Below are 20,586 nucleotides of genomic sequence, written 5' to 3' on the forward strand. Positions count from 1 at the left end.
TTATGTTGGCTCCATTCTTACTGGAAGTCACTCCTCACATTGGCAGGATGGCTGCCAGGGCGCCAGGCTTCACATCCGTTTGGGTCCACATCCAATAGGAAAAAGGCCCTCCTCTGATCCAAGTCTCAGAAAAACTTCTGTGGTATCTCACCGGCTCAAAAAAGGCATTTGACAGTTTCCATGGTATAAATACTCCCATCATTGCCAATTTCAAGCTTCAACTGTGATGTCACTTAATTTGGAGTTGGGAGGAAAGGTAGAGAGGTGAACCATTATATAGTGTTTCTACCATACAGATGCATTTGATACAAGCAACCTCAAGAGTATAGCTAATAATCAAGTGTAAAACAACAAGGGAGTGATGAGTTTTTAATATAACTTCTTTACTCAAAAGTTTTATAACTTAATTTTTAATAATAGCTGTGCCTAACAACTAACTTGCAAAAATTCCTATAAAATTAACATTGGCACCCTAGCCGATTTGGCTCAGTGGATAGAGCATCAGCCTTTGGACTAAAGGGTCCCAGGTTTGATTCCGGTCAAGGGCATATGCCTGAGTTGCAGGCTCGATCCTCAGTAGTGGGTATGCAGGAGGCAGCCAATCAATAATTCTCTCTCAACATTGATGTTTCTATCTCTCACTCCCTCTCCCTTCCTCTCTGAAATTAATAAAAACATATATATATTTTTTAAATTAACAATTGCTTTCACAAGCTGGGGCAAACCAGATTCAACACACCACTCTTTTTAGATAGAATCTTTTCTTCCATAATTGTTTTCTTTCTCTCAATATCAAATCTCTCACCCAGAATTTCCTGTCTTTTTCTTCATTAGTGCCCCCACTCCAATGTTATCAGTAGGCCACAAAATCATTACTTTTTGTTCATTTCCATCAGCAAAGAAAAACAAATTTAATCAGTAATGTCTTAGCAAAGACTTTTAATATAGCACACAGTTATGGAGTTCTATTCACTGCCACTCTAGTGACATGGACAATTTCATGTATTACTTGATAAGAGTAAGCCAATGTATTCATTTTCTGTCACTGCATAACAACCTACCACAAATTTAACAGGGTCTCCTAGGGTCAAAATCAAGGTGTCAGCCAGGCTGGCTCTTACCTGGAAGCTCTGAGGAATAATTTTTTTCTGAGATACCCAGGTTGCTGTCAGAGTTCAGTTTCCTGTGGCTGCAAGATTGAGGTCCCCACTTGCTTTTCTGGCTGTGGGTCAGGAGTTACTCTCAGCTCTGAGAGGCCACTCTCTGGTCTTGTGAATGTCCCCCCTCCCTCCCCTTTATTTTATTTCTTTTTAAATATATTTTTTATTGATTTCAGAAAAGAAGGAAGAGGGAAAGAGAGATAGAAACATCAATGATGGAAAAGAATCACTGATCTGCTGCCTCCTGCATGCACCCTACAGGGGATCGGGCCCACAACCCGGGCATGTGCCCTGACCAGGAACCCAACCATGACCTCCTGGTTCATAGTCAACCCTCAACCACTAAGCCATGGCAGCCAGCCTTCCTCTCACTTAAAGCTGACATTCATGCATTGAATCCTCTTCATGCTCAGAATCTTCCTGACTTTCCCTCTTGCTACCCGACGGAGAAAACTCTGCTTTTAAAAGGCTTATGTGATTAGATTAGGCCCAATCTCCCTTTGGCTTTAATGCAACATAATTGTAGGCATGATACCTCATCGCATTCACAGTCCTGGGTATTAGAGTGAGGAATCCTGAGGGGCTATTTTAGGATTTGCCTACAAAAGTCTTTTGGAAATCAATTTAGCAAAATATGTCAAGTCTTTTCAAAGTTTGTTCTATTTGAATTCACCAATTCCTTGCTGGAAAATATAAACAGAACCGAAGTGTTCACAAAAATAAAGTTTGTTTTTGTTTATAATTTAAAACTACTTCACAGCACTTTAAACGTAAATTGGTAAAAACTACACAAAATATGCTATAATGGTTACACATAAAAATAAGCAAGAAATAAAAGTTTATGTACACTACCATTTCAAGTGTATTTCTGAAATTACAAGCCTATGTGGATTATGCAAGCTATAAACTGTAGAAAGCAAAGATAAAAAACATTGTCTGCCCCCAAAGAGCTCAATATTGAGGCAGAAAACCAGACATGTGTACAAATAAAACGAGGGAGAATGCAAGCAAAGCACCAATTCAAGGAAAAAACAATAAAATCATTGGAACACAGAGAATGTTAGAAAAAGCAAATTGTTGCATCTATGCTATTTTAGGAGAAAAGTTGAGGAAAGTGTTTAGGAGAATAAATGGGACATGAAGAGCTCAGTAACCAGGGGCAGCAAGTCTCCACGTCGACTTTCCTGTGGTCTGCAAAATGGCAAGCACTTTTCACCTGACCTTGAAGTCACAGGTCAATTTCAACTACATGCGATAAAGGGCATTAGTCCTCAGGCAGACCTGGGCTCCTTGAAGTTAGTAGAGGCCAATAAATAGAGCAAGCAGATGGTATCTTTGTTGGACCCTACCTTCTCTCCCTACATCATTTCTTTCTTGTACTCTTGTCCTCAAGACAATAATGAGCCTTAAAAAAAAAAAAAAAGTGGGAAGTTCCACAAATGTCGAAAAATATTGGCTCAGTACCAGTCTGACCAACTATGCCCTCACTTCAGTTCCAAAAATACATCTTAAAAAACAAAAAAACAAAACATCTCATTCCATCCATTCATAAACTACTCCTAAGTACAAACCTCTTTTATTTTTCCCCTCTACTTCCTCCCATGTCATTTTAGCAGCAGTGAAAGCTCCTTAATAGTCTCCCTCCCATAAACCTACTATTTTGAAAGGATTTGTGAAGATTACAGGAGGGGGAAAAAAAAGTAGACTACTTGCTCTATACAATAATCTGGAACCAAAGACACACCCAATCATTGTTCACAAGGCTTTCTTCTTGGCAAAATAAATACACTCGAATGAGTAGTGTTAAGTAACCAGATCATTAACAGGATTTTCTTACATGTTTTCTCAGCAGATAGAGAAACTGGAGATTGTTCTTTCAGAATCCCAAACAGTGATTTGCTCCAAAATCAGGAGAAAATTAAACTCAATTTTCACTGAAGCGATCCAAGTTTTTGTTAAAGGGCCATACATTCAATAAACACATTGGCCAAATGCTTGACCTTTAATGAAATGTTTATCTCCCCATAGTTTTTCATTCTCTAAAAAGCAATCATAGTTCCAATCCCAGCAGAACAGTTTCTTAATAGGATCCTATTTATACCGTGATTGTCTAAGAGCATTCAGGCTTCTACAAGAAACCCCTCCTTTCTCTCAAGTCTTAAAAAACTCAAATGTTAGAGTTTGGCTACAAAGCCATAGGTCAGTGGTTCTCAACCCGTGGGTCGCGACCCCTTTGGCGGCCAAACGACCCTTTCACAGGGGTCGTCTAAGACCATCCTGCATATCAGATATTTACATTACAATTCATAACAGTAGCAACATTACAGTTATGAAGTAGCAACGAAAATAATTTTATGGTTGGGTCACAACATGAGGAACTGTATTTAAAGGGCCAGAAGGTTGAGAACCACTGCCATAGGTAATCTTAGGAGTGCTGAGAACATTGAAAAAGGAAAGGGGACAGCAATCCAGTCTTTCCCTGTCACTTTTACTTTGAATCCATGTAGGAAACCCCTTACAATACAGGGTTGGAAAGTGGCCTGAGAACTAAGCCTGAGGCCCTTTTTTGTTGTTGTTTTTTGTTGTTAATTCTCACTCGAGGATATTTTTCCATTGATTTTTAGAAAGAGTGGAAGAGAGGGAAAAAGGGAGGGGGAGAAGGAGGAAGTTTGAGATGCCCGAGAAAGGGGGGGGGGGGGGCGGGTAGGTGCGGGTGTTGTCTCCTGCACTCACCCAAATGAGGGCCAGGGATTGAACCTGCAACTCAGGTCCAAGGGCTGACACTCTAATCACTGAGAAACACTGGCCAGGGCATGAGGCCCTTCTAAAACATCAGTTCCTATGCAATTGCCCAAAAGACCCTCCCATGAAGCTGACCGTGAACTTTAATATATTTGGAGCACTGTGAAACTTGTAAAATGCATCAGCTACTGCATCTACCTCCACCCCCAAGGTCAAAGAATTTTAGCAGCTTTGGGGATAAGGGATGAAGAGCTTTTTAAGATCCATAAAACATGTAGATAGAAAGAAAGCACTGAGGAAGATGGCTTGATATGGAAGAAGAAGAATTTATTTTCAAGAAAGACACAGAGAATTAATTCAAAGAGACCTGGTTTTCAAATGCAAGATATCTTCCTTTCTATCTTGGTTCTGTGTGACGCTGGCCAAGTCACTTGAGATAATGTATATAGTAAACTTGTAAACTGTAGAACAACTGAAGTGTAAACCTTTACTGTTGGCCATTTTAAAAGGTAATTCTTGGCCCTTTAAAAAAAAAAAAAAAGACACATACGAGAGCATTTGAGATTTTGCTTGCTAGCATTGGCATCAGTTTTGTTCAAATAAACTCATAAAAATTGTAAAAAATAAAATAAAAGACAAAAGGCACACACATTCTGACATCGGGCCTCACCTATGTGCAGCTTTATACTCCTTCCAAGGTAGGGAGCGCTTTACATTGTCCCATATCAGACTTTTAAAAAAATCTTCCTGGTTTCTTCTACTTCTGGGCTAAAAACAAAAAACAAACACCCTGTTATTTATTAATTTCGTGTGTAACCTGCTTAGAAGTCTTTGCCTAATGGGCAGGAGGCTGCAGGAGGAGGGGCTGGCCGTCCTCACCCGACCTGACCTTCCTCTGCTGTGACATCAGAGCTGTTTGCAGGGTGAAGGAAGGGGATGTTGGAAAGGAGGGAGGAGACCACATGAATGATTCAGGAGGCCACACGGCAACCCCTGCTCGTTTTCCTGCTGTCTCGCCAGCTGTTCTGAGCAGCAAAGACAGAAGAAATCTGTAAGGTTCTTCTCTGTCGTTTGGCGCCATCTGTTTCCTTTCTCATCCCTTTCCTGAAAATTTTTTTTTCAATAAACACTATGAAATGGACACCAGAGGATGTTTACAGAAACAACTTCATCTTTCCTCAAACGTAGACTCTTCTTTTTTTTTAATATATTTTATTGATTTTTTACAGAGAGGAAGGGAGAGAGATAGAGAGCTAGAAACATCGATGAGAGAGAAACATCGATCAGCTGCCTCCTGCACATCTCCCACTGGGGATGTGCCCGCAACCCAGGTACATGCCCTTGACCAGTATCGAACCTGGGACCCTTCAGTCCGCAAGCCGACGCTCCATCCACTGAGCCAAACCGGTTTTGGCCAAACGTAGACTCTTACTTTGGGCATTTGCAGAAGTCTCCTATGCTGTTCTTTCCTCCACATCCTGAAGGTACCAGAAAAAATGAAGGGCATGGCGCTCCCTTATTTCCTACAGCTGGGTGAGGTAAAGAGTTTATGATTCCTCCCACAGAAAGGCATTCAACACATATTTCCTGGAGATCTAAAATATACCAGGCACCACATGGGATGATGGAGATAACGTCAAATGAATTGGAATTGCTCTGGGAGACTTGTTCCTCCTCAACATCCGGGACAGCACCTCATTCCACTTTGTACCCCAGTGCACAGCAGAATTCTGCCACACAGCAGTTGTCCCATAAATATTTGTGCAGTGCCTATGTGCTCCCGGAAATCATTGTCTACAGATGAATAACACTGGACCCTACATACTATGATCTAAGGGACAATTTGCTGGGTCCTCTCAAGATGGTGGCAATTACAATGTTACCTTCGGCCAGGGGACCACTATTACAACAATAACTAGCATTTATCAAGTACATACAGGTTTTCAGCACTTTGCCCTGGCCGGTGTGACTCAGTTGGTTGGGCTTCATCCGTGCACCAAAAGATTGCCAGTTTGATTCCTGGTCAGGGCACATGCCCAGGGATGCTGACTTGCTCCCTGGTAGGGGGGTGCCGGGGGCAGCCGATCAATGTTCTGCTCTCACATCCATGTTTCTCTCTCCCTGAAAAAATCAAAAATCTTTTTTAAAGAAAGCACGTTACATGGAGCAATTTGTTTAATCCCTTTAACCATCATAACAGCCCTATAAAGTAGGCACTATTGTTAGCCGGTATTTCACAGATAAGACACTAAGCCACAGAGAGGCAAGATAACCAGCATAGAAACTGGCTCCAGAGGTCGTTTCTAATCTCCCAGATTGCAGCGGCCTAATCCCCCAGAACCAAACACAAGGAGAGTAAACAAAAACAGGAGCTTCCAAACTTTTTTTGGACTGCGAACCACAATAAGAGAAAAAATACACACCAACACCTATTTTTAAACCTGAAGCACAAGTTGCAGGAAACAATACTTATCTAAATTACATATCTTGTATCATGTTCTAATGAAGCTGATCAGAACCCACTAGCTGGATTTTATGACACACCGTTTAAAAACTCTGGGTTAAGGAAAAGAGCCCAGCCCTACCTGGCTGACTCCTGAGCTTGTTGAGCTTAAAGTAGATTCTTTCTCTGAATTTTCCCTTCTGGGGCAACTCAATTGCAGCGTCTGTGGTGTGCCCAAAGGTTCCTCTAGGCCAGGGGTGGGCAACCCCTGGCACGCATGCCAAACATGGCACGCCAGTAACTTTTGCTGGCACGCGAAACCCTCTCTTATAATCTTCCATTTACAATTTTTTTCTTAATATCGACTTTTTTATTTTTCAGATAAATTCAGTGTAGGTGCATCTTAGATAAATAAATAATTTTACATAACAAGTTATCTTAAAGACCATAGACATGGATTGACGAGAGAGGGGAAGAGCAATTTCTATGCCTCTGCCTTAACTCTCCCTGCCTTTCTAGATCCGACCAGTGTTTTGGTTTCATCCACATATGCATGTGAATCTTTGTTCTCAGTGATGAATTTTGTTGTCTCATAATAGGAGTAGCCTGACGGATGAAAGTAGTAGCTCGTGCATATCTCTGAAGGTCACGAAATATAAGCCTGATGTAAAATCTGTCATCAGTGATGCAGCAGCAAAAGTCCCACTGATAATATCAAACGGAGTCATAAAGTTTTCTGTCGGACTATCAGTGTACATGTATACATTAAAAAGTAAATGTATTTTTCATCATCATATACTGTGTTTTTGTCGCTCGATGAATTTTATTATTTCTTCAAGGTTCTTCACATACGTATACCTTAAGAGATATCAAGTAGGCGTAACATGTTCTCAAAAAATTAGGGTTGGCACGCAGAAGAATTTTGAGTCAGAGATTTTGCTGGTTTTGGCACGCACTCACAGAAAGGTTGCCCACCCCTGCTCTAGGCTCTTTAGACCTGAGCTTCTGGATATTCCCTTTGTCCCTCTTCTGCGTCACCTCGCCATCCCAGGCTGCCACCTTGGTAATTTCTTCCAGGTATGGCTCCAGACACATCTACATATCTGGTCCATGGAAAGCACACACGGTGCCTCCTTCCCTCTCCCCCTCCACCGGGAGCAAATGTGCCACCTTCTCCCTGCTGTGTTGCCTAAAGCCAATATAGCTAGTTTCTCATACAATCCTCATGTCCCTCCTCCCAATGGGCACATGCTCTGATAGATATACCCTTGAAGAGGATAGACAGAGCATACTGAAATTTATCTCCAAAGGAATCCATCCCCCTTCAACCCCACTCCTCTTCAAGTAAGAGGAGGGAGATGGGAAGAACAGGATTCCTTCTCTTAGCATGAACTGCATTTTTAGGGCTTAGTATTGCAATACAAGGGCATTTAGCATTGTCTACTGCAAAGATTTTACCCTTGACAGGCTCTTCCAGGAATAAGAGTTTCACATTCACATGATTTTACAGATGGGTGGGCTATGTGTTTTCCGATGGTCTTAGGCGATCCCTGTGAAAGGGTCGTTCGACCCCCAAAGGGGTCGCGACCCACAGGTTGAGAACCATGCGCTAACTAGTGGGCCTCAGGATCACCGACCACTCCACCATCCATAGCTCCCAGGGCCCATGGGCACAACCCCAACAGGGCCAGGCAACAACGCTTGAGTCTACTAAGACAGTATTCCTCTGGAAAGAGGCTGAAGACCTGAGTTCCAACTCAGCTATGGCATTTTCTACCTGTGCAGTTTGAGTCACTGAGTTTCTCTTTGACTTTCAGTTTCTTCATCTGAAGTGTGGTAACATCTAACTGATAGTGGGGAACCACGAAGTGACGAAAATAAAGGCACATTGAAGCTCCTGTTGCTACAAACGCTAACACTTCCCATTGGTCAGTAGATGAAAGGGAGAGAATGTAATCACCTATCTCTTGAATCTCCACTGACTTACATACTATTTCTGAAATTTCAATGTGTGCCTTGTATCTGTATTTGACTTTTAAAACTGTGTTCTTGGGTTTTTGTTAATTCTCACTCAATATTTTTCCATTGATTTTTAGAGAGAGTGGGAGCTGGGGGGCGGGGGAGAGACAGAAACATCGATGTGAGACACTTGGATTGGCTGCCTCCCGCACAAGCCGGGGACCGAGCCTGCAACCAAGGTACATGCCCTTGACCAGAACTGAACCCAGGACCTTTCAGTCCGAGGGCTGATGCTCTATCCACTAAGCCACACTGGCCAGGGCTAAAACTGTGTTCTTACAAAGAACATGATATCCTCAAAGTAGCTAAGCTGCTGCAGTAATAGATATTTCCTATTATCCATCCCTTTGCAAGACTGTCTGAAAAGGAAGAAAATAAATGTTCAAAAAGGACAGAATCTGAACACTTTCTTCCATCTTTTAAAACTTCAAAAAAAATATTCAAATTAAATCTATAGGAAACAGTAGAAAACAGGTCTAGTTGGTCAAGCTGAGGGCCAGGTGAAAATCCTCATTTGGAAATATGGGTGGAAAAGCAGAGTATTATTAAGGGTTTGGGGGTTCAGTAGATTAAAAAACATAATAAAAAACTTCATTTGACAGAGATACTGTACTGGTATGGGGAACTTTTAATAAATTGAAAACACCAGCAAATTTGTAAGCAAAACAACTCACTGGGCAGCTATGGAAAATACTTTGAAGATTCAGAGAGGCCTACAGGGACCCTGACATTCACCAGGAATTCCCATGAGTGACTCAGCAATAGGTATTTGTTTAGTGGATCCAGCCCACACCAGGAAATTCCCCTTTTTAGAATTTATGTCCCCTTTGCTTCCAGAAAAGTGCTTATGGTGCTATTATGTATACAAAATGAAATGGTGTGCATGGAAATAGAGAATGGGAACCTTGAGAGAGGGAGAGGCAAGTAAGCGAATCAATTCAAACAGAAGTTTAAGTATAACTTAGCAATGGAGGCCTTTAATCAAATGCAGTCTTCAGTAGAACCCACAGATATAAAACAGTTAATGTATGCAGGGTGAGCAGGGCAGACCTTCCCTTGCTTGCCCTCTCACCCAGGGCACTTCCAAGAGGCCCTCAGGGTCTTTGCAGAACATTTTGAAAATCAGGTTTGGTAGTTATTAGAGCTCCTATGATTGGACATCAGCCCTGAGCTTCCCACAAAGCAAGATGAAAAAGGGAAACACTATAGGTTATGTACTTCTCCTTCTTCTTCAGATTAAGAAGGTTTTATCAGTCTCTGGAACATTCTAACTTAGCGTAAGTAATGCTTTTTTTGAATGGCTGAAAAAGTGCACGGACAGCATGTACTCAGGTTATTTCCTTCAGAGTTAGATAAGGGTGCTAGATATGTCTTTTTCTTTAACTGCCCAGTTATCTAACCACCTCCGTATGTGTAGAGAATTGTCTCCCACTGTATGTATCTTAGTGGAAAAGCATGTCTCTGGCCAGAACCGGTTTGGCTCAGTGGATAGAGCAGGGGTGGGCAAACTTTTTGACTCGAGGGCCACAATGGGTTCTTAAACTGGACCGGAGGGCCGGAACAAAAGCATGGATGGAGTGTTTGTGTAAACTAATATAAATTCAAAGTAAACATCATTACATAAAAGGGTACGGTCTTTTTTGTTTTCTTAGTTTTATTCATTTCAAACGGGCCGGATCCAGCCCGCAGGCCGTAGTTTGCCCACGGCTGGGATAGAGCATTGGTCTGAAGACTCAAGGGTCCCCAGTAGGGGGCGTGCAGGAGGCAGCTGATCCATGTTTCTCGTCGATGTTTCTGGCTCTCTATCCCTCTCCCTTCCTCTCTGTAAAAAATCAATAAAATATATTTTTTTAAAAAATAAAAGCACATCTTTGTATAGAAGCTGAAACAGCCAGATACTCAGTTTCCCAGCCCCCCTTGCAGATAACACTTGAACAGGTGTCCAAAGCTGGACCAATAAGATTCTGATAGTACAAAGATTACTTTCTGGAACAGGGGCACCCAGCAGTGTGGAGGATGTGTTTCTGGTGGCATTTGGTGGGACTAGAGCACCTTTGCTCCGCACCAGTGGCACTGTCCTCAATGAACTGGCTCTGTGGTGTGACTTTGTCTCTGGTTCTGACCCTTCCGTTCAGAGGTCCCCTTTTCTCACCGTCTCCAGCTTTCCTATCCATTTTCTGAATCATCTAACCATGATTCTCCCAATAAATCCCTTCCCTGCTCAGATCAGCCAGAATCCATTTCTGTTACTTGTGACCAGTCAGATTCCCAATTCAAATGGTAATAACATACGAGGCTTAGGTCTGCTATAAAAAAGACAAAAGATGACACAGTGCACTGAATATTTGTGTTTATAACTTAGAACTCAACTATACGGGCTCATTGGACAAGAGTATGAGAGAGAAAAGAAACTTATTTGTGTTCAGTTATCCTTGGCAGCTCAAAACCAACCAAGGCCACTACTGTCCCCGAATAATGAAGCCTTAGCCAAAATACACAAAAAAATAAAAACCTTGATTCCCAGCTCCAGTCAAGCATCCTGAAGGAGACAATCAATCGATGTTCCTCTCATATCAATGTTTCTCTTCTCTCCCTCCTTTTCTTTCCACTCTCAAAAAAAAGAAAAAAATATCCTTGGGTGAGGATTAACAAAAAAAAGATACATTGTTTGCCATGAATTTATCCATGCTTTCCCTTCTCCAACACTAACTTTAAATATTATAAACTAGAGACCCGATGCATGAAATTCATGCAAGAGTAGGCCTTCTTTTCCCGGCTGCTGGCTTCCCCCTGGCTCATGAGACCCGGGGTTCCTTCGCAGCCCTGGCTTTGTCCGGAAGGTCGTCTGGTCTACTTAGCATATTATGCTTTTATTATTATGGATACCTAATATTTGTTAAAATCAGTTCTCTGTGCAGATTAGGGAAATAGGACTTGTAATAAGTGATCTTTAAAATTATCTTCTATTTGTCTCCATCCCAACCAATCTGATGCCAAAGTGAATAATACAATCAATGTACTGCTTCTGGGGCCCAAAAGACTCTGTAATCAATCTCTTAAGCATCCAAAGATTTTTAACTTCTGTCAATATAAACAAAAGTCTCCAGTGACCAAAATTCACTTCAGTTGTTAGGAAGAAAAAACGCACAGTATGAACATTATGAAACTAAGACTTTATTATTTATAGTTTACCCCCAAGCTACAAGCGTTCTTTATCATTAAATCACATGTTCATACACAATCACAACAGTTTGTTATGTGAACATACCATCACATTATAAATAATTTTCTATTTCATAGCTTAATTGGCTCATAAACAGTTTCCCTAGGAGGAAAAAAGTGTTCTTTAAGAAACTGGCATATATAAATGAAGTGCTACATGTTCACTTAGACTTTGAGTAAACCTAAAGATGAAGCTTTTGGGGGTTTTCATATAGTGAACGCTGGAATGGTGGCGATAGATGCAATCCTTTGCAAGTCAGAGGATATTCTAAATGGAAAAAACTTGACATGCGATTGTTTAAAGGAAAAAAATAATCAAAGTCAAGAAAAAAATGTTGAATATCTACTCTTAAAGAGAACAGTGCTATACAATACAAAAATGAAACCTACACATTCAAAATACACTCATTTTAATGTTTTAAAAGACAGACCAAAATAACTGATAGGCAGAGAGTCCAGACCAATCATAGCTGAGGCAGATGTAAAAAAAAAAACAAACATGATATAATGATTTGACCTCTAATTTTCCATAAAGAAAATTAGTCATGACTAATTAAAATTTCACGAGTATTTATGTTTGTAGTAATATTTTAATGCACAAAATATAAAAAATACAATGTGTGAGTTTTCCCTCTTAGGTTTATAAGATATCAAACCTGTTTTAATACATTTACTTTTAAAAGCCTTCTGTTTAGCAGCACATGCTATACAAGTACATACATACACACTAGTCTTTTACTATAATTAGTTTTCATTTCATACTAGTGACTTGCCTTTTTACCCATAGCTTTATACATTTCATTTCCCTTATAAAACACTTGATATTTCTAGTGGTAAATTTTAGTCAACATATTACATAGACAAAATCTGGATTTTTAAAATGAATATTGTTAGTACTGTAGCATGATGGGTTTAATTGAACATGAAGCATAATAAAAATTACATTGTACTGCTTAAACTAAGTCACAGCTGTAGGATTTTAGAGAACAATGAATGAATAAGTAAGATGAGTTTTCATCAGTGGCCATTCATTATTTTGCTTTTCGGAACCTGGAAGAAATTGTCTTCTTTGAGTTTCAAATGCTCTGGTAAATCTAGTCGTTTCTTAGCTTCCTCAATATCACCTTGAATTGCTGAAATAAGTGACTCTGCGAGAGAATATAAAGATAATGAGAACTGCAGCTATACTTTTTACTACTCCTATGCTCAACCTCTCCAAAATACTCCCCTCAAGGCTGGCTGTGTCTGTGGATCAGGATAGTTGTCTAGTAATTGTTCTACCCATTCTTCCAGACTTAAATAAAAAAGAGTAATTCCTCATATGGTTGTTGTGAGGATAAAATGAGTTAATCCATGTAAGGCACTTAATACAATGCCTGGCACATATTAAATGCTCAAATATTATCTGTACTGCCATGGTTATTACTAATAGAAGGAGAAGTAGCTGCAATGATACTTAATATAACTAAGAACTTACCTAAAGAATCAAAGTTCTTTTCTGGTCTGAGGTAGCCAGCAATGGCCACATTGAGGATTTCCCCATAGAAGTCCTCTTTGAAGGTATGCATGATATGAGTTTCCTGCAGTCAAGAAATGTTTAGAAAAAAGTTATTACCATCCCATTGACAGAATAAAGCTGAAATTTGAAATACACATATTAATGGTGGAATAATTTAAATAAAACAATCAACCCTGGTTAGATCTTGAAAGACAGGTTAAAACATATAGTTTTTCCTGCATTCTTCCACTGTTCCTGTTCCTGCCCCTGGCCTTACATGTAAACATTAGCAAAGTAGAAGTTACACCACAAATCTAGCATGATTTGCTGCTTATAGAAAAATCATGCAGCAAAGTAATTAAGAGTCTTACCAAGGTGAAAAAACTGAGCAAAGACATCGAAGAGGGAATCATTGTAAAGTATTAAGAGATGTTTCCACTAATAGAACTAGCTCTAAAGTTAACCAGGATCCATGTGTCTCTAACACACTCATTTCAGAAACTTTTGAGGGCTATCCAAAACTGAAGACTGATGTGGGGGGTAGAAGAGCCCAAGCAGGTTCCTGATCTAGGAATGATGTAACAAATGGGTACAACATGTGTTGAAATAAAATGGTGCAGGGGGTAGAAGCAGATCTGGAAATCTGAATTTAGTAGGTGCCTATAAAAAAAACAACACAAATCTGAGCTCAAAAGGCAGAAAAAGCAAGGTAAAGAGCAAGCAAATGCACAAGGCAGTTGAGGCTGGATTGGGATGGTGGCACTGGGAACTGAGAGGGTTACACAATTTAGAAACATGTAACTTGAGACTAGAAGTATAATTTCAAGTGTGTAACTTAATCTATTAAGCTAAGTTTTCTTTTTTCTCTTATATACAACTAGAGGCCCAATGCACGAAATTCATGCAAGAGTAGGCCCTTCTTCCCACCGGCTGCCGGTTTCCCTTGCAGCCCCAGCTTCCTCTGGAAGGTTGCCTAATTAGCATATTATGCTTTTATTATTATAACCTAGTCTTTCATAATCTTTTGAGTTTGTTTGGGTGGGGCAGGGTCATGGTCCTTTCAGGACATTAATATGGGCTCTCTCCAAGTGTCCCTAACTAAAACTCTGCATGCAAATTAATGGTGTTTATGGATTTTATGAAGCCCATAAAAAAAAAAAAGAGAGAGAACTGATTTAAACAATTTTTAAAAAGAAAATATAGATATTAGAAACTTTTCTTGCCCTAACCGGTTTGGCTCAGTAGATAGAGCATCAGTCTCTGGACTCAAGGGTCCCAGGTTCGATTCCAGTCAAGGGCATGTACCTTGGTTGTGGGCACATCCCCAGTGGGGAGTGTGCAGGAGGCAGCTGATCGATGTTTCTCTCTCATCGATGTTTCTAATTCTCTATCCCATTCCCTTCCTCTCTGTAAAAAATCAATAAAATATATTTTTTTAAAAAAGAAACTTTTCTTAAAGCTCTTATTAGAGCTTTGGTTTTGTTAGATGACTAAATCGTTTGTTTATACTAGAATTGAACTTAAGAGAAGCAAGGAAGTAATGTAGCAAGAGCACTAAGTTAAGATAAAGTCTCAGGTCGCACATTTGGCTTTTAAAAGGATACCTTAACCTCTCTGGAGCTCAGTTTTCTCATCTGTAATTGAGGGATGAGTTAGAAGAGAAATGACAAAAATGTCCACTTTCCCTAAATCAATATACAGATTCAATGCTATGCCAATCAAAATCTTAGAGTTCTTTTTAATGACAGAAACTGAGTAACAAGTATAACCAGAGACAGAAGCATTGAACAGACTGAGGAATCATGGGAGGTGGGTGGGGGGGGGGGGGCAGGCAGAAAGAGATTAACCAAAGAACTTATATGCATATATGCATAACCTATGGACACAGACATGTGAAGGCCTGGGGGGGGGGGGGGCGAGGAGGGTGAAGGGGACATCTGTAATACAAATAGCAATAGCTTAAGTCCTTCCTTATCAATTAGTAGATTAATCAAAAGGCAGAGATTAGCAGGATGATTAAAAAGATAAGAGTCAACTATACACTGACAAGATTCACTTTAGATCTAGAGACAAAGTTTTAAAACGAAAGGGAAAAGTTACAGTCAAATAGTAACTAAGTACTTAGCTTTTAAATCCTTCAAGTGTGATGCCAAAAATTTGGAATTTACACTAGGTTGTGGTTACCATTGACGGAGTCCATACCTCTATATGTATACCTAATACTGCATATTACTCTAAATCAGCGGTTCTCAACCTGTGGGTTGCGACCCCTTTGGGGGTCGCCTAAGACCATCGGAAAACACATATATAATAACATATTGTTTTTGTGATTAATCACTATGCTTTAATTATGTTCAATTTGTAACAATGCAAATACATCCTGCACATCAGATATTTACATTAGGATTCAAAACAGTAGCAAAATTACAGTTATGAAGTAGCAACGAAAATAATTTTATGGTTGGGGGTCACCACAACATGAGGAACTTTATTAAAGGGTCGCGGCATTAGGAAGGTTGAGAACCACTGCTCTAAATCGCCATCCCATTTCCAGTTACAGAGTGAAACACATTCTTACCATGGACTTCTTCGTGTTCTTGTAGTATGGGTTCCATCCTATGCTCACCACCATCTTATGGACTTCTCCGGTCCCCACACTGGCCCATCCGTAATAAATGCCAGTGGACACATCAGCGGGAAGATTGTCGACCACTTGTTCAGGAAAGTTGGCTTAAAAACAGAAGTACATATTCTGAGTGTTAAGAGTTTCACAACTTTTATAAAAATCGTACCCAAAGCTAAATAGGTTCTAAAGATTCCTAGGGCTTTTCCTATGGATCAATCCTACCATTTCATTTTTTTAAAAAACTTTTAATTCTTTATTGGTTAAAGTATTATATATGTCTCCTTCCCCACCCCATTGACCTGTTTCTCATCCAGCTGCCTATGTTATCACTTGGGCACAATCTAATAAGATTTTTTTTTAAATAACCCTACAATTGGCTTGAGAATTTAACCAATCTGCCCAAATTACGATTCCTAACGGGCAAGGCTCCTGCCACGCTTGGCAGCTCTATCACGACAGGTTATAGAGGCGGCAAAGGGGGACCCCAAAACTCAGCTCCTGCTTCCTGCCCTCCCCACCCCTCAAGCCAGGGGCCCGAAGAACCCGAAGCCACGGGCCAGGACCTGCTCCCGCGGCCCCACTGAAGACCCTCCGCTTACACAGCGCGGGAATCGGCAGAGGGGAGGGCGTCACCCCCGTCCGCAGCCGCAGCCCCAGCCCCGAGCCCCGACTGACGTCCCGCTCCCACGTGACCCGTCTCGGCGGCCCCGCGCCCTCCCGCGCTCACCCGTGGGGATGCCCAGCTGCTTGGAGCCGCGGCCAAAGCCCCGCACGACCTCGCCGCGGCAGAAGTACGGCAGAGGCTTCATGACGCCGTCCGCTCGGCTCTCGGGCTGCGGCCCAGTCCTCAGGTCCGGAGGAGCCGCCGTGGGGGTGGTGCCCGGACCCCCGGACCAGCCGGGGGACGCGGGCGGGAGCGCGGCCGGCGGGCCGGGCAGGAGCACAACGGGCTGCGCGGCGCCGAGGACACTCCGGGCAAGTCCCTCCCGCTGCTGATCCAACAGAAGCTGCCTGGCGACTGGGACGCTGGGTGTCCGCCTCGGGAGAGGCGGGGACGGCCGGAATAAATGCGATGGTGGGCGTGGAGGGCGGTGGGGGCGGGCCTTCGCGGAGGGACCCCCAACCAATCGAGCGCCACGCACCTGCGCAGATTCACGGTCCAGAGAAGCGGAGCGCGTCCGGCTTCCGTAGCCCCGCCCCCGAGGCCCCGCCTCCGCCTGGGCCCCGCCCCCGCCGTGGCCCCGCCCCCAGGCCGTGCGCTGCTCCTGGGAGTTTTCCACGCCCAGGCCCTTCGAATCGCGGCGGGGACTCGGTTTTTCAGCCTGGCGGCTTTGAAGGCGCCGTTCTGGGACCGTAATACTAAGTGGTTTTTTTGTTTGTTTTTCCCTTCCTCGTTTTCATTAAGATCCTGACGCCAAATAGAAACATTCTTTGGGTCCTTGGCAACCACTCGATTGCTTGTCATTCACCACTCCTCCCGCACTTAAACATTTGTTAAAGTTCCAAAATTACAGGTCAGAGATCATCTCTTGAGAGGCCTTTCCCGCCCTGGCCGGGGCGTCAGCCTGCAGACTGAAGGGTTCTGGGTTCGATTCCGGTCACGGGCACATGCCCGGGTTGCCGGTTAGGTCCTCAGTAGGAGGCAGGAGGCAGCCGATCAGTGGTTCTCTCTCATCATTGATGTTTCTGTCTCTCCCTCTTCCTCTCTGAAATCAATAAAAATATATTTTAAAAAATAATAATTAAAAACACAAAAAAGGAGGCCTTTCCCGCCTGCCTGCCCTAAGTGGCCTCCATTTGACCGTGGTCTGAAGTTCTATCAGAATGTGAGCTCCAGAGGCGCAGGGCCTCGTCGGTGACCAGTGGAAGGCTACAATGATGGGGTCCCCCACCCCCGCACCCCAGGAGGCGTGCAGCCTCCTACCCACGCTCCCTCCTAGGCTGTGTTCTAGCAACTTCATGACCCTGATGAAAGGCTTGATCTCCGCTGCAATGCAAATCCATGAGCCTCTGGCCCTTGAGGGTCAAGGTTACCCCCAGAAGGACAGCTCGGGAGATACACATGACTCACAAAGTCATCCTCCTTGTCTTGGTCTTGAGAAAGAAGTTTTAATTGTCCTCTTTTACCTTTCCCTACTGAAGGGGAGCAGAGTTTGCCACCCCAAAAGATGCCTCTTTGGGGATATGGGTAACCTCAGGCTGGTGAATATAAAAAAGCAGATGTGAGGGGAGCTCTGAAAACCAAGTATAAGTTGCCCTTTGTAAGAGAATATTCACATTTGTGAAGGAAAGCTGCAAGGGTGTTGCCCTCACTGTACCCGGAAGAGGAGGCTATCAAAATCTCTGTAAAGCTGTTAACAATGAAGAGGGTGTGGACTTCTGCGTAACAGTCTTATCCTTGTTAACTGCTTTTCCTGGGTACCTCCGGTCACCGACTCCCACCCCCAACATCATCTTTTGCCTTTAGCTGAAGGTGACATTTAAGGCGATGGCTTCCACCATTTTGCCAACTTACTTGGTGTTGCTGGGTCTCTCCTGTGTGTAAGGAGGCCTGCGTGTTATTAAATGTAAGTTTTTCTCCTGCTAATCTGCTTTGTGTCAATTTAATCGTTACACCACCCAGAAGAACCTTGAAGGGTAGAGGAAATTTTTTCCCCACAAACACTACAAATGTGTGGGAAGTTTTGTCCAGACTTAGCTATTACTTTTGTTACCGAGAAAATCCACCAGCCCAGAATGGTGTCCCTGGTGCTATATTCCTGGATACCAACCCTACAATAACCAGAATGGTGAGCCGAGGTCTTTTTCCCCAGGCTCATGTCTTGCAATGCTGAAGAATGAGCTCCACAGACCAGAAGATTGAAGCAAGAGTGTGGAAAATGTATTACAAGCAGATTCAGACTCCCTTCACGGGGAGCGGGGGCCCAGTAATGGGCAGCCCCCCTTAAGCCTTGTGGTCCAGGGGCTTATATTTGCTACAAGCCTGCTTCTATATCTGTGTCACCTGATTGACTCCCTCATTGTTCTTGCTCAGCAAGGGACCTGAACTTTCCCTGTTTCCATGTGTTCTTTCGCTGTTCCTACGCTGAACTTTCTCTGTTTCCATGCGTTCATACACATTGTTCCTACAGGCCCTCCCTTGTTTCCTCATGCCTCCCGCTTTGAGTCCAGAAACATTTTATTATTTCTGCTTGGTTGGTTCCTGTGATTATGCTTGCTCAAACTGCCATGTCTGCCCCTGCCTTTTCCTCCTGCCTTTGTTTCCCACTGGGCCCCTGCCTTATCTGCCTGCCTTTCAAGTTAACCTTCTCACCTAGATTTAATACCTGACCCAACTGTTGTTTCAGACTTTCCTGAAAAATCAGACAGAGGGCGAAAAACCAGGACTACAGGCTTTATTAGAGGAGAAGCACCTGCCGGGCTGTCTCACAAGGGGAGAGCAGCAACACGTGCAGGGGTGGGCACGCCTTTTGAGGGGTGGAATGGGAAGGGGTGGGGGTGGTGTACTGGGCGCACACTGATTGGTGGCTTACTGCATTGTCCATATAGGACAAGGGCTTAGGGTATTTGGCAGGTGTGGATTGGTGGTCCAATGTATAGTCTACATAAGGTACATGGTTAGTCACTCAGGTATTTCTGGGCTGCAGGTTACGTCATCCTCCGCCCACCAGTTGGGGGAAGGGAGGATCTATCATTTCCCAGTCACCAAATGACTATCTGAAGAGTAGTGTATACAGGGTGGATACTCTTGACAAAGGGATTAATACATTCACTGGTGGGACCAAGAGGGATGATGCAAGATCTCATCATGCTACTTAGAATGGCAGGCAGTTTAAAACTTATTAATTGTTAAGTATATGATTATCTAACCACTATGCTGTACACATGAAACCAATACAAAATGATATTTTAAAACTTTAAAAAATAAAAGTAAATAAACTTCATTGCTACAGAATAGTAAGAAGCTAGGAACATTCCAGGACAAGTGGGATAGGGAAACTAAGACAATTAAGGTAAATAGCAGTTTGCAGCCACCTAGTAAATCCCATCTTCCCTAAACCAAGGACACTTCAGAGGAAATGGTTTGTACTTCTCCCTCCGCCTCCTCGCCCAAAAGCCTCTCAACCTCTCCACCCTGCTCTTGCTCACGCTCTTTCTTGTCCTTGGCTGGACTCGAACCTCAGTCCCTTCAATCCCCAGGCCGATGCTCTATCCACTGAGCCAAACCAACCTGCACTCTTCTCCTCCTTTTTTGTAGGGCCTAAAGCAGAGGCTTTCAATCACCTTTTTTTTTTTTTTCTGGTAGATTCAACTAAGACCACTTGTTGAGGTTAAAGCACTCATGTTTGCCTTTTGTTGATCACTGAGAGAGAAAGAAGTCTACAGGGCCCCTGTAGTTAAAGTGTGAAATCCCTACACGAGGAGAGAGAAAAGGAGAATATGTCATTTTTTTCCATGTCTCTAATATTCAGATATATTCCCCCAAGAAAATTGGGGAGAAGAGACAGGGAATAAGGTTATGTGTGCCTAGCTCCTGATAAGCCTTCTCAAACTCTGAAAGAATAACAGGATAACTCCCTGTGGACTAAAAGGCATCTCTGGTCAGCCTCGGTCTTGAAGAAAGTCTTGGCTTAATAGTCCTTTTCCAGAGAGCAGGTTGCCTAACTTAGTGAAGAAGTTGCACCATGAATATGTTTTCCATCCCATTTCTCTGACTCATCCTCTTAGATTTCTTCTCCGCAAAGCCAATTTAACAGTTGTATCTCAGACTCCAGTTCAAAAACCTCTTGGATGAGTTGTCACACCTGTATCCTACTCTCACCTCACCCTAGCATAACCATGTGTACATGTTTATCTACATTAAAAGATGGTGAGA

General features: G+C 42.6%; 1 protein-coding gene across 1 annotated transcript; it reads right to left on the bottom strand.

Moving 5' to 3' along the window:
- Positions 1-11,518: 11,518 nt before the first annotated feature.
- On the bottom strand, positions 11,519-16,850 carry RFK (riboflavin kinase). The gene is made up of 4 exons (XM_059656942.1): positions 16,438-16,850; positions 15,663-15,814; positions 13,064-13,166; positions 11,519-12,734 (listed from the first exon to the last, which is right to left on the bottom strand). Exons 1-4 carry the CDS (start codon positions 16,517-16,519, stop codon positions 12,604-12,606), a joined length of 468 nt encoding a protein of 155 aa, XP_059512925.1. The 5' UTR covers positions 16,520-16,850; the 3' UTR covers positions 11,519-12,603.
- Between the last annotated feature and the right edge of the window lie 3,736 nt (positions 16,851-20,586).

Source organism: Myotis daubentonii, chromosome 11, assembly GCF_963259705.1.
Source record: "Myotis daubentonii chromosome 11, mMyoDau2.1, whole genome shotgun sequence".
NCBI lineage: Eukaryota > Metazoa > Chordata > Mammalia > Chiroptera > Vespertilionidae > Myotis > Myotis daubentonii.

What these genes read in the sequence shown, in the direction of transcription:
- RFK (XM_059656942.1), bottom strand. Translation starts at nt 16,519, where the DNA reads ATGAAGCCTCTGCCGTACTTCTGCCGCGGCGAGGTCGTGCGGGGCTTT. An exon ending in GCAGCTGGGCATCCCCACGG is followed by an intron (nt 15,815 to 16,437) that starts GTGAGCGCGGGA and finishes TCTGTTTTTAAG; the next exon opens with CCAACTTTCCTGAACAAGTG. An exon ending in AAAGAACTTTGATTCTTTAG is followed by an intron (nt 12,735 to 13,063) that starts GTAAGTTCTTAG and finishes ATTCTCTCGCAG; the next exon opens with AGTCACTTATTTCAGCAATT.